This window comes from Bufo bufo, chromosome 4 (genome assembly GCF_905171765.1).
Source record: "Bufo bufo chromosome 4, aBufBuf1.1, whole genome shotgun sequence".
Classification (NCBI taxonomy): domain Eukaryota; kingdom Metazoa; phylum Chordata; class Amphibia; order Anura; family Bufonidae; genus Bufo; species Bufo bufo.
The window spans coordinates 229,223,611-229,238,701 of NC_053392.1; the positions used below are offsets into that span (position 1 = coordinate 229,223,611).

General features: G+C 41.3%; 1 protein-coding gene across 1 annotated transcript in view; it reads left to right on the forward strand.

Moving 5' to 3' along the window:
- The first annotated feature begins 1,641 nt into the window (after nt 1–1,641).
- Nucleotides 1,642–15,091, forward strand: part of LOC120997971 (probable cation-transporting ATPase 13A5) — a 393,800-nt gene continuing 380,350 nt past the window's right edge. The window contains exon 1 of the mRNA XM_040428358.1: nt 1,642–1,754. Within this exon, the coding sequence (XP_040284292.1) occupies nt 1,707–1,754 (48 nt within the window). The 5' untranslated portion in view covers nt 1,642–1,706. The remainder of the gene's footprint in view (nt 1,755–15,091) is intronic.

Genomic DNA, 15,091 nt, shown 5'->3' on the forward strand with positions numbered 1-15,091 from the left:
GTGGCTGCCCCACTTCACGGTGGCTGTACACTGTTGTGCTGTCCCTACCTGTCAAGTTCCCAAATAATGGAGACTGCCAGATATTCAATCTGTGATTCCAGAGCTTTATATAAAAAGCCTATGAATGTCCAAGTGTGAGACCTACTGATAATGGTGGTGATCCTATATAGAAGTTAGAGAAGTGTTATCTCGTGAGAAAAGGTTTTCATCCCGACGCGTTTCCCCTTTTAAAATAGAGAGGTTCATCAGGGGATCTTGTTAACTGTGCACGGTGGCGCTGGAAAGGATAATCCTGTCATAGATGAATGGCTTGCAGCCTTCTCTAACTTCTATATAGGATCACCACCATTATCAGTAGGTCTCTCACTTGGACATTCATAGGCTTTTTATATAAAGCTCTGGAATCACAGATTGAATATCTGGCAGTCTCCATTATTTGGGAACTTGACAGGTAGGGACAGCACAACAGGGCACAGCCACCGAGAAGTGGGGCTGCCCCTTTCGGGGCAATTACTCCGCTTGTAGGCAGGGTGAGCGTAGCCTATAGGGATATTTCCCACACTGCCTAAAGCGGACTTGTATGTAATCTTCTACAGGCTTGTAATATTGATGACCTATCCTCAGAATAGGTCATCAATATCAGATTGGCGGGGGTCCAACACTCGGAACCCCCGCCGATTAGTATGAAGGGAAGGCGCACAGAGTGCGCACGTGCCGTCTCACTTCCCTCTTCCTGCTTGCCATGCACATAGCAGCAGTGAGCAGGAAGAGAGAAGGTAGACGGCACGTAGGTACTGTGCGTGCTTTCCCTTCATATTGCTGATCATGGGAGTTTCGTGTATCGGACCTCCACCGATCTGATATTGATGAGCTATCCTGAGGATAGGTCAATATTAAAAGCCCGGAGAACCCCTTTAACTCAAATTTATTAACTCATCATGATATCCCGAAACAAAAGCCACAGAAAAGCAATTGAAGGTGTCGGCTTAACACAATTAGTTTAGTTAACATGTCTAGTTAAGCATGTGTGTTAACTGTACTACATATGTACCATGTTTGGGGTACATCCAATTTTTTGATCACGGTTATTCAATATTTTTCTTTCTATTTCCATTTAATTTTTCCTCTCATTAATTTGGCCCTGAAGTTTTAATGGAATTCTTGCCTTAAAGGGGTATTCCAGTAGGTAAAGGTTATCATTTATCCACAAAAACTATCAGATAAGTGTACCCTCCTCAGGTCCCCTACTTCTCCCCTGAAATGACGTAGCGGCTGAGCGCTGTACTCGGCTATCTCCGTAACTCCCATAGAAATTAATGAAGCAGCCGCTTATATGTGCGACCAGCAGTTACGGTCATTTCAGGGGAGCAGCAAGGGGCCTTCAGGGGGTACGAGGCTCTAATTTTTGTGATTGGTGGTTGGACCCTCATTGATCTTATAGTTATCCCGTATCTTGTGGTAGGAGATAGTTTTTACCTACCGGAATACCCCTGTAAATAAAGCTTAGGTAAGGAGAGAACACATCATTTTCCTTACAGTACAAAAAATGAAAAAAATCCTAGGTCCAATAAGAGTCCTTAGGCAAATGAGGAGGCTGTACTTTCATAATATAAACTACAGCAGTGATCAGTTTGCAGGTCAGTAGGAATTCAGTCTTGCCTCATTCCCATGCTGAGCTTTGTACTGTGTCACTGGTACGCAAAGGAATGGCAGGAAATCATGCTGTGCTTAATGAAGGAGAAGAGAATGAAATGGTGAGTACTGATGGGACTAATGCATAACAGTGAAGGTCTGTCAACTGTATGACTATGGTTTGTATTTATAATGATCTTAATTTATTATGGTTTCTTATAAAATTTGACTGCATTGCATATTTGATTAATGTGGTGCCAAGAATTATCTACTTAGCTCCTGTTATTAAAATTAACTACTATATTTCTGCTATTAGCATTGTCTGTTTGCCACACATTCATTTATATGGGGATTATTAGTTATAATGAGGTTCTTGTCCTTTTGACAAAAGTTAAAGTATAGGAAGGTAGGTCTGGATTTCAGTGCCATATAATTTATTGCAAATAGGGCATTGTACTTTAAAAAATATGGTACACAGCACATTAAATTTAGCCCCTTCCTGACAGGACAATTTACAATTTTTGCGTTCTCGTCTTTTGTTCCCTGCCTTCTCAGAGCCATAACTTCTTAAATTTTTCCGTTTACATAGTCATATGAGAGCTTATTTTTGTGAAACAAGTTTCACTTTCTTTTGTCACCATTTAATAATACATATGATGTAGTGGGAAGCTGGAAAAAATCCAAATGTGGTGGAATTGGAAAAAAATACAATTCTGCCAGAGTTTAATGGGTTTTGTTTTTACGATGTTCACTATGCAGTAAAACTTACCTGTACGGGTGGGTTCACACTAGCGTTAGGGATTTCGTTATGGCTTTTCGTTATAACGGATAAAATAACAGAATGCCCAGACAGAATGCAAAACGGAAGCCTTTAACCACTTAAGGACCACAGGTTTATACCCCCCCCTAGTGACCAGGCCCTTTTTTTTACAAATTGGCACTTCACAACTTTAACGGTTTATTGCTCGGTCATGCAACTTGGCACCCAAATGAATTTTACCTCCTTTTCTTCTCACAAATACAGCTTTCTTTTGGTGGTATTTGATTGCTGCTGACATTTTTTGTTTTTCTGATATTAATCAAAATAGACCGCAATTTATTCAAAAAAAAAAAGTGTATTTTTAACTTTTTCTGGTAAAATTGTTCAAATATAATTACATTTCTATACAAGTTCAGAATTTATTGTGCTACATGTCTTTGATAAAAAAATCCAAAAAGTGTATATTTATTGGTTTGCGCAAAAGTTATAGCGTTTACAAACAATGGTACAAAAATGTGAATTTCCGCATTTTGAAGCAGCTCTGACTTTCTGAGCACCTGTCATGTTTCTTGAGAATCTAGAATGCCAGGATAGTAAAAAAAAAAAAAAAAAAAAAAAGACCCCATTTTAAAAAATAATAATAATAAAGTTTCCATTTCTGCTAACTTCTGGCAAAAAAAACAAAAAATCTCCCACGGAATCACTATGCCCCTCAGTGAATACCTTGGGGTGTCTACTTTCCGAAATGGGGTCATTTGTGGGGTGTGTTTACTGTTTTGGCATTTTGGGCGGGGCTAAATTGTGAGCAACCCTGTAAAGCCTAAAGGTACTCGTTGGACCTTCGGCCCCTTTACGCACCTAGGCTGCAAAAAAGTGTCACACATGTGGTATCGCCGTACTCAGGAGAAGTAGGGCAATGTGTTTTGGGGTGTATTTGTACATATACCCATGCTGGGTGAGAGAAATATCTCTGTAAATTGACAACTTTGTATAAAAAAAAATTAAAAAGTTGTGATTTACAGAGATATTTCTCACACACAGTATGGGTATATGTAAAAATACACCCCAAAACTCATTGCCCTACTTCTGAGCACGGCGATACCACGTGTGACACTTTTTTGCAGCCTAGGTGCACAAATTCCAATGAGTACCTTTAGGATTTCACAGGGCATTTTTACGCATTTGGATTCCAAACTACTTCTCACGCTTTAGGGCCCCTAAAATGCCAGGGCAGTATAAATACCCCACAAGTGACCACATTTTGGAAAGAAGACACCCCAAGGTATTCCGTGAGGGGTATGGTGAGTTCATGTAAAAAAAAAATTTGTCACAAGTTAGTGGAATATGAAAAAATAAAATCAATTTCCACTAACTTGTGCCAAAATAAAATCTTCAATGAACTCGCCATGCCCCTCACGGAATACCTTGGGCTGTCTTCTTTCCAAAATGGGGTCACTTGTGGGGTATTTATACTGCCCTTGAATTTTAGGGGCCCTAAAGCGTGAGAAGACGTCTGGAATCCAAATGTCTAAAAATGCCCTCCTAAAAGGTACTCATTGGAATTTGGGCCCCTTTTGCGCACCTAGACTGCATAAAAGTGTCACATGTGGTATCGCCGTAGTCAGGAGAAGTAGGGCAATGTGTTTTGGGGCATCTTTTTACATATACCCATACGGTGTGTGAGAAAAATCTCTGTAAATGACAACTTTAAAAAAAAAATTATACAAAGTTATCAATTTACAGAGATATTTCTCTCACCCAGCATGGGTATATCTAAAAATACACCCCAAAACACATTGCCCTACTTCTCCTGAGTACGGCGATACCACATGTGACACTTTTTTGCAGCCAAGATGCGCAAAGGGGCCCAAATTCCAATGAGTACCTTTAGGATTTCACAGGGCATTTTTACGCATTTGGATTCCGTGAGGGGTATGGTGAGTTCATGTAAGATTTTATTTTTTGTTACAAGTTAGTGGAATATGAGACTTTGTAAGAAAAAAAAAAATAATCAATCAATTTCTGCTAACTTGTGCGAAAAAAAAAAAAATCTTCTATGAACTCGCCATGCCCCTCAAAAGTGATCTTTATAGCGCCGCAGTGATTTTACTGTGTTTTTGCAGTGATCATAAAAAATATATATTTCTGTCACTGCGGTGGGGCGGACTGAACGAAAGTGTGCGCACAAGATCAGGCCTGATCGGGCGAATACTGCGTTTTTTGTAGAGCCTAAGGTGACCCTAATGTACTGATATACAGGGAGTGCAGAATTATTAGGCAAGTTGTATTTTTGAGGATTAATTTTATTATTGAACAACAACCATGTTCTCAATGAACCCAAAAAACTCATTAATATCAAAGCTGAATATTTTTGGAAGTAGTTTTTAGTTTTAGCTATTTTAGGGGGATATCTGTGTGTGCAGGTGACTATTACTGTGCATAATTATTAGGCAACTTAACAAAAAACAAATATATACCCATTTCAATTATTTATTTTTACCAGTGAAATCAATATAACATCTCAACATTCACAAATATACATTTCTGACATTCAAAAACAAAACAAAAACAAATCAGTGACCAATACAGCCACCTTTCTTTGCAAGGACACTCAAAAGCCTGCCATCCATGGATTCTGTCAGTGTTTTGATCTGTTCAACATTGCGTGCAGCAGCAACCACAGCCTCCCAGACACTGTTCAGAGAGGTTTACTGTTTTCCCTCCTTGTAAATCTCACATTTGATGATGGACCACAGGTTCTCAATGGGGTTCAGATCAGGTGAACAAGGAGGCCATGTCATTAGATTTTCTTCTTTTATACCCTTTCTTACCAGCCACGCTGTGGAGTACTTGGACGCGTGTGATGGAGCATTGTCCTGCATGAAAATCATGTTTTTCTTGAAGGATGCAGACTTCTTCCTGTACCACTGCTTGAAGAAGGTGTCTTCCAGAAACTGGCAGTAGGACTGGGAGTTGAGCTTGACTCCATCCTCAACCCGAAAAGGCCCCACAAGCTCATCTTTGATGATACCAGCCAAAGCCAGTACTCCACCTCCACCTTGCTGGCGTCTGAGTCGGACTGGAGCTCTCTGCCCTTTACCAATCCAGCCACGGGCCCATCCATCTGGCCCATCAAGACTCACTCTCATTTCATCAGTCCATAAAACCTTAGAAAAATCAGTCTTGAGATATTTCTTGGCCCAGTCTTGACGTTTCAGCTTGTGTGTCTTGTTCAGTGGTGGTCGTCTTTCAGCCTTTCTTACCTTGGCCATGTCTGAGTATTGCACACCTTGTGCTTTTGGGCACTCCAGTGATGTTGCAGCTCTGAAATATGGCCAAACTGGTGGCAAGTGGCATCTTGGCAGCTGCACGCTTGACTTTTCTCAGTTCATGGGCAGTTATTTTGCGCCTTGGTTTTTCCACACGCTTCTTGCGACCCTGTTGACTATTTTGAATGAAAGCTTGATTGTTCGATGATCACGCTTCAGAAGCTTTGCAATTTTAAGAGTGCTGCATCCCTCTGCAAGATATCTCACTATTTTTGACTTTTCTGAGCCTGTCAAGTCCTTCTTTTGACCCATTTTGCCAAAGGAAAGGAAGTTGCCTAATAATTATGCACACCTGATATAGGGTGTTGATGTCATTAGACCACACCCCTTCTCATTACAGAGATGCACATCACCTAATATGCTTAATTGGTAGTAGGCTTTCGAGCCTTTACAGCTTGGAGTAAGACAACATGCATAAAGAGGATGATGTGGTCAAAATACTCATTTGCCTAATAATTCTGCACGCAGTGTAGATCTGATTGCGATCAGTCTTGATCACTTACAAATACTATATAGTACTAGTGCTGATTAGCGACAGCGATGACACTAATCAGCGACTGCGGTGGGCGCTAACTACAAGTAGCTAACTAACTGGCGGTGATAAGGGACCCTTAGGCCCCATTCACACGTCCGCAATTCTGTTACGCATTTTGCGGAACAGAATTGCGGACCCATTCATTTCTATGGGGACAGACTTTGTCCCGCTCGGATCCGGAATTGCGGATCTGCACTTCCGGGTCCGCACTTCCGTTCCGCAAAAATATAGAACATGTCCTATTCTTGTCCGCAATTGCGGACAAGAAAAGGCATTTTCTATATAGTTCTGGCAATGTGCGGATCCGCAAAATGCGGAAAGCACATTGCCGGTGTCCGTGTTTTGCGGATCCGCAAAACACATACGGACGTCTGAATGGAGCCTAACAGGGGGGTGATCAATGACAGGGGGTGATCAGGGAGTCTATATGGGGTGATCAGGGGTTAATAAGTGACAGGAGTCGGGGGGTGTAGTGTAGTGTGGTGCTACTTACAGAGCTGCCTGTGTCCTCTGGTGGTCGATCCAAGCAAAAGGGACCACTAGAGGACCAGGTAGCAGGTATATCAGATGCTGTTAACAAAACAGCGTCTAATATACCTTTCTGATGCGATTTTTAAAACCTCTACAGCCTGCAAGCGAATGATCAGCGCTGCAGGCTGTAGTTTAACTTCAGAGCTGCGCGCCGCTGTGAACGCATGCGCGCGTTCACGTGAAATCTCGGGTCTCACGAGATGACGCCAAATGGAATGCCTTTTAAAGGCTTTAGTTTTGCATTCCATTATAATACAAGTCTATGGGCCGAAGAACGGATCCGTCCTTCTGTCTTATGGACCCTTTCATTGATTCTCTGGGTCAGTACGATTGCAACAGTACCACATTTATGTCGTTTTTCTTGTGTTTTAATACTGGGGAAAAAAAAAACATTTTCTTCATTGCCATATTCTGACCCCCATAACGTGGAAGCTCATTTTATTTAAAGGGACAATATGTATTTTTTATTCATACCTTTATGGAGTGTGAAGGAAGTGTTGCTTTGCTTTTATTCTTTTTTTTTTGGGGGGGGGGGGGGAGGTGAAACTGCAAATTGGCCATATAGTTTTTTCCCCATTACATCATTCACCATATGGGATAAATTGTATCATATTTTCATAGGACTGGTGTTTTCAGACAAGGCAATGCCTATTTTGTTAATTTTTTGATTGTTGATTTATTTTTACTTTAAATTGGGGAATGAGGGGTGATTAGAATTTTTATATTTTTTGTTATATTTTTAAAAACTTTTTTTAGGCCCCTAAGTGGACAGCAACATGCAATCATTAGATTGCAATTTGTATAAGGCAGGGATCAGCGTTCCAGCTACTGTGAAACTACAACTACTAGCATGCACACTTGCTCTGCTGTTCTTGTAACTCCCATAGCACTAAAAGGAGGATTCTTGGAGATGTAGTTTCAGAACAGCTGGAGTGCTGGAGGTTGCTTATCCCTGGTATAAAGTAATGAAATGTTATCCTTTACAACCAGCAACCCTCCACCTGTTAAAAATGACAACTCCCAGCATGCCCTGATATCTGTAGGCTGCCCAGGCATGATGGAAGTTGTAGTTTTGCAACAGCTGAAAGATCACAGGTTGGGCATCCCTGCTTACAAAGATCGGTATATTCCAATGTAGTGCTACCACCTGCAGGCCTGCATTGGGATATGCCAGTAATTGGTCTAGAAGCCTAGTACAGGCTCTAGCTTATTACTTCAATGGAGGTGTATCTAACTCCTTCCTGACATGGCAATTTTCCATTTTTACTCTGCTTTCCTGAAGCCATAACGTTTTAATTTTTTTGTTAACATAGCCATATAAGGGGTTGTTTTTTGCAGGACAATTTGTTATTTTTAATATCACCATTTAATATTACATATGATGTAGTGGGAAGTTGGAAATAAATTCCAAATGGGGTAGAGTTGGAAAAAAAAAAAAAAAAAAGACACAATTCTGCCACAGTTTTATGTTTTTTTTTTTTTTATGGCGTCAAATTAAGGTCTTGTTCACATCACCGTTATGTATTCCTTTATGGCTTTCCGTTATAACATGGTTATAATGGAAAATAACGGAATTCTGTAGATAGAACTTTGTTTTCCGTCCAGCATAACGGAAACCAAACGGATCCGTTATGCTTGCCCATATACTTCTATTACAACGGATCAAAACGGAATGCCTCTAAAGGTTTCCATTTTGATTTCCATCTTATGGATTCCGTTATTTTCTATTATAACCATGTTATAACGGAAAGCCATAACGGTGATGTGAACAAGCCCTAAATTGCAGTGCAATACAATTGAACTATTCTGAACCATGCCCTTCATTCTCTAGGTTAGTACATTTACGACAATATCACATTTATATCTTTTTACGTGTGTTTTACTACAACTAATAAATAAAAAAGGAAAAAAATATATTTTTTTTCTTTTCATCGCCATATTCACACCCCCATAACTTTTTTTATAGTTGCATATACGGAGCTATATTTTTGAGGGACTATCTGTAGTTTTTATTAATACCATTTTGGGGTGTGTATGACTTTTTGATCACTTTCTAGTTTTTCTGAAAGTGAAGCGATGAAAAAAACTGAATTGGCCATTTTGATTATTTTTCCATTATGCCATTCACAACATTTTTATATTTAGTGTTTTCAGATGCAACAATGAGGCTTATTTTTTGATGATTTTTTTTTTCTTGATTTCTTTTTAATTTTTTTTCATACTTTTTTAAAGTCATTATAGGTGACTATAACAAGCAATACCGCATTCAGTATATTCCAATGAAGTGCTGCCCCCTGCAGGCTTGTATTGGAGTATATCAGTGATAGGCATCGGAGCCTCTAGCAGTCTCTGGCTTATTACTATAAGGTAAAAGCTTCCCGATCAGCTGGGCGAAGCGTTTACCGAATCATGAGTCTGCAGCTCCTGCATTTTCACCACTCTGATGCCATGGTCAAATTTGACTAATGCATCTGATGGGTTAAATGTCTGCAATGTGCGCCATTTTTAAAGACCCAGCAGCTGCCCTACATGAATGGTCACTGTTGTCCCACCCGAACTTTGTATAAATGAATATTACAATTGTATATAAGAAAGGTAATATGTTTTATTAGAGAAAAAAAGATTGTGGGTGAGTGAGAGACAATCATAGATTAGAATTGATTGTCTCCATGTGTAGACTATGGTCAGACATGATACCAGCTAGTCTCTACCCACCACCCCCGTGACAACTGAGAATTAGAGGTGCAGCATGCAAAGAAGATGCTGCTCCTCTAAGGCCCCTTTCACACGGCAAGTATTCCGCGCGGATGCGATGCGCGAGTTGAACACATTGCACCCGCACTGAATCCCGACCCATTCATTTCTATGGGGCTGTTCACATGAGCGGTGATTTTCACGCATGACTTGTGCTTTGCGTGAAAATCGCAGCATGCTCTATATTCTGAGTTTTTCACGCAACGCAGGCCCTATAGAAGTGAATGGGGTTGCGTGAAAATCGCAAGCATCCACAAGCAAGTGTGGATGAGGTGCGATTTTCACGCACGGTTGCTAGGAGACTATCGGGATGGAGACCCGATCATTGTTATTTTCCCTTATAACATGGTTATAAGGGAAAATAATAGCATTCTGAATACAGAATGCATAGTACAATAGCGCTGGAGGGGTTAAAAAAAGATTAACTCACCTTAATCCACTTGATCGCGAAGCCCGGCATCTCCTTCTGTCTTCATCTTAGCTGTGTGCAGCAACAGGACCTGTGGTGACGTCACTCCACTCATCACATGATCTTTTACCATGGTGATGGATCATGTGATGACTGGAGTGACGTCACCACAGGTCCTGTTGCTGCACACAGCTAAGATGAAGACAGAAGGAGATGCCGGGCTTCGCGATCAAGTGGATTAAGGTGAGTTAATCTTTTTTTAACCCCTCCAGCGCTATTGTACTATGCATTCTGTATTCAGAATGCTATTATTTTCCCTTATAACCATGTTATAAGGGAAAATAATACAATCTACAGAACACCGATCCCAAGCCCGAACTTCTGTGAAGAAGTTCGGCTACCAAACATGCACGATTTTTCTCACGTGAGTGCAAAACGCATTACAATGGCAAGGTACCCACACATTTTCCTGCAACGCCCATCTGAAAGAGGCCTAAGGATAATGCCAAGGATGAGCAAAGCGATTAAAAATGCATAACATTCGTTATGAACTTCACAAAAATGTGTCCTCCAAAAGGAATCACTTTAGACGTATTGCATAAAAACGGCGTCCAGCGCCATTTTACTGTTAATTTTGGTGGGAGAAAACCATGAGAAAGAAGACAGAGGATCATATGACACTGGGAGGAAATGGGAAGACTTGCGCTGATTGCCTCATACATCTGATACATCCTGGATCAGTTAATGAGGTGGCAGTAGGCAGGGATATGCCTATGCTGAACTATAGTGTGTTTAGCTTATGAACTGGAGCGAGTGTGTGTGTGGCAGTGTCTGCCACAAAAGAGACAACTATTGTAGTGTGATCAGTGCCGGACTGGGGTACTTAGGACCCACCAGTGTAACTGATTCTGGGGGCCCACCTTAGGGCTCCTGCACACTAACTTATTTTTTTCCATGTCTGTACTGTTCACTTCAATGGGGCCGGGAAAAAATAAAAATTAACATTTTTGTGTGCATTCCGAGTCTGTATGTTTGCATGGCCGTTCTGAAAAATGATAGAACATGTCCTATTATTGTCGGCACTACAGACAAGGATAGGACTGTTTTATTAGAGGACGGCTGTTCTGTTGCACACGCCCGGTATCCATGTTTTGCGGATCTGCAATTTGCGGACTGCAAAACATCCAATGGTCGTGTTCATGAGCACTTACAGCGATAACAGAATTATTAAAGATGAAGTATGATGGCAGACATTCACAGCAAAATGCACAAACATACATGTGGCAGAATTTACACATCTATGGATATCCTGCACTTAAAGGGGTTGTCCGAGTTATTTTTTTTCATAACATAGCACTGAAAATCTGATATATAACTGAGCTTAGCAAGTTTTATGCAAAAAGAAAATAAAAACAACCTCTGCCCCTCCCCCTGCACTGCTAAGGGAGTGGATACAAGAGCTGCCCCGAGTGACATGTCTGCCTGCTGGGAGACTCAGCAGCATGTTGTATGTGTAGGACTACAAGTCCCACCTGTATAATGACACTGCTAAGGGAGTGAATACAAGAGCTGCCCTGAGTGCTGGGAGACTCAGCAGCATGCTGTATGTGTAGGACTACATGTCCCACCTGTATAATTACACTGCTAATACACACAGGATCTTCCCCTACCTTTTTGTGTAATGCTCTCTCTAGTATGTCAGATCATGTGCCCAGAATTGTCTCTCACTGCCTGCATAGCTGTGCAGCTGAAGGGGTTATGAATCCTAGGAGAGAGCAGACGGCAGTGAAGGGGGGCGTGGCCAGCACAGTGACGTCTCATTTACAGGCTTGTAAACGACCTTTATCAGAGCAGGGAGAGAAGCTGACATCACAGGTCATGTGACCCTCAGTGAAATCTGATAAACCAGGCACTGCAGATAAAGTGAGTGAATTAGAAAGCTGTTACATTTGCTTAGTTAGGAACATAGAACAAAAAAATAAATCGGATAACCCCTTTAACCACCTCAGCCCCCCTAGCTTAAACACCCTTAATGACCAGGCCACTTTTTACACTTCTGACCTACACTACTTTAACCGTTTATTGCTCGGTCATGCAACTTACCACCCAAATGAATTTTACCTCCTTTTCTTCTCACTAATAGAGCTTTCATTTGGTGGTATTTCATTGCTGATGACATTTTTACTTTTTTTGTTATTAATCGAAATTTAACAATTTTTTTTGCAAAAAAATGTAATTTTTCACTTTCAGTTGTAAAATTTTGCAAAAAAAACGACATCCATATATAAATTTTTCTCTAAATTTATTGTTCTACATGTCTTTGATGAAAAAAAAATGTTTGGGTAAAAAAAAAAAATGGTTTGGGTAAAAGTTATAGCGTTTACAAACTATGGTACAAAAATGTGAATTTTCGCTTTTTGAAGCAACTCTGACTTTCTGAGCACCTGTCATGTTTCCTGAGGTTCTACAATGCCCAGACAGTACAAACACCCCACAAATGACCCCATTTCGAAAAGTAGACACCCTAAGGCCTCTTTCACACGGGCGTTGCGGAAAAATGTGCAGGAGCGTTGCGTTTTGCACTCGCGTGAGAAAAATCGTGCGTGTTTGGTACCCAAACCCGAACTTCTTCACAGAAGTTCGGGCTTCGGATCGGTGTTCTGTGGATTGTATTATTTTCCCTTATAACATGGTTATAATGGAAAATAATAGCATTCTGAATACAGAATGCATAGTAAACTAGCACTGAAGGGTTAAAAAACAAACAAAAAAAAACATTTAACTCACCTTAATCCACTTGATCGCGTAGCCCGGCATCTCCGTCTGTCTCTTTTACCGACTAGGACCTGTGGTGAGCATTAATTTATAGTTCAAGGACCTGTGATGACGTCACTCCGGTCATCACATGGTACGTCACATGATCTTTTACCATGGTGATTCACCATGGTAAAAGATCATGTGACGTACCATGTGATGACCGGAGTGACGTCATCACAGGTCCTTGAACTATAAATTAATGCTCACCACAGGTCCTAGTCAGTAAAAGAGACAGGCGGAGATGCCGGGCTACGCGATCAAGTGGATTAAGGTGAGTTAAATGATTTTTTATTTTTTTTTAACCCCTTCAGTGCTAGTTTACTATGCATTCTGTATTCAGAATGCCATTATTTTCCCTTATAACCATGTTATAAGGGAAAATAATAATGATCAGGTCTCCATCCCGATAGTCTCCTAGCAACCGTGCGTGAAAAATCGCACCGCATCCGCACTTGCTTGCGGATGCTTGCGATTTTCACGCAACCCCATTCATTTCTATGGGGCCTGCGTTACGTGAAAAACGCACAAAGAGGAGCATGCTGCGATTTTCACGCAACGCAAAAGTGATGCGTGAAAATCACCGCTCGTGTGCACAGCCCCATAGAAATGAATGGGTCGGTATTCAGTGCGGGTGCAATGCGTTCACCTCCCGCATCGCATCCGCGCGGAATACTCGCTCGTGTGAAAGGGGTCTAAGGTATTCGCTAATGGGCATAGCGAGTTCATAGAACTTTTTATTTTTTGTCACAAGTTAGCAGAAAAATGATGATTTTTTTTTATTATTTATTTTTTCTTACAAAGTCTCATGACAAAAAACTTGTGACAAAAAATAAAAACTTCCATGAACTCACTATGCCCATCACAAAATACCTTGGGGTGTCTTTCCAAAATGGGGTCACTTGTGGGGTAGTTATACTGCCCTGGCATTTAAGGCTCAGTTCACACCTGAGAGTTTTACAGCGTTCCTACGCGCTGTAAAACGCTCAACAAGGAGAAACCAATGCTTCCCTATGGGAATGGTTCTCACCTGGGCGTTTTACAGCGCGTACGATCGCGCTGTAAAACGCCCGACGCTCACACAAGTACAGGAGCGTTTTTTTGGGCGCTTGTCGCGCGTTCCCGTACATAGACTTTCGGGAACGCGCGACACTGTGTGTACACTTGTCTCTGTATGCGCGCTTGTAAACGCCCGTACAATCGCGCATACAGAGCGCTCCTTTCAGAACGCTCAGGTGTGAACTGAGCCTTAGGGGCCCAAATGCGTGCGAAGTAGTTTGAAATCTAAATCTGTAAAAAATGGCCGGTGAAATCCGAAAGGTGCTCTTTGGAATGTGGGCCCCTTTGCCCACCTAGGCTGCCAAAAAGTGTCACACATCTGGTATCGCCGTATTCAGGAGAAGTAGGGCAATGTGTTTTGGGGTGTCTTTTTACATATACTCATGCTGGGTGAGAGAAATATCTTGGCAAAAGACAACTTTTCCCATTTTTTTATACAAAATTGGCATTTGACCAAGATATTTATCTCACCCAGCATGTGTATATGTAAAATGACACCCCAAAACACATTGCCCAACTTCTCCTGAGTATGGCGATACCAGATGTGTGACACTTTTGTAGCCTAGATGCGCAAAGGGGCCCACATTCCTTTTATGAGGGCATTTTTAGACATTTGGATCCCAGACTTCTTCTCACGCTTTAGGGCCCCTAAAAGGCCAGGGCAGTATAAATACCCCACATGTGACCCCATTTTGGAAAGAAGACACCCCAAGGTATTCAATGAGGGGCATGGTGAGTTCATAGAATTTTTCTTTTTTTGGCACAAGTTAGCGGAAATTGATTTTTTATTTTTTTTTCTCGCAAAGTCTCCCTTTCCGCTAACTTGGGACAAAAAATTTCAATCTTTCATGGACTCAATATGCCCCTCACGGAATACCTTGGGGTGTCTTCTTTCCGAAATGGGGTCACATGTGGGGTATTTATACTGCCCTGGCATTCTAGGGACCCTAAAGCGTGAGAAGAAGTATGGAATATAAATGTCTAAAAAAAAAAATTACGCATTTGGATTCTGTGAGGGGTATGGTGAGTTCATGTGAGATTTTATTTTTTGACACAAGTTAGTGGAATATGAGACTTTGTAAGAAAAAAAAATAAAATTCCGCTACCTTGGGCCAAAAAAAATGTCTGAATGGAGCCTTACAGGGGGGTGATCAATGACAGGGGGGTGATCAGGGAGTCTATATGGGGTGATCACCCCCCTGTCATTGATCACCCCCCTGTAAGGCTCCATTCAGATGTCCGTATGTGTTTTGCGGATCCGATCCATG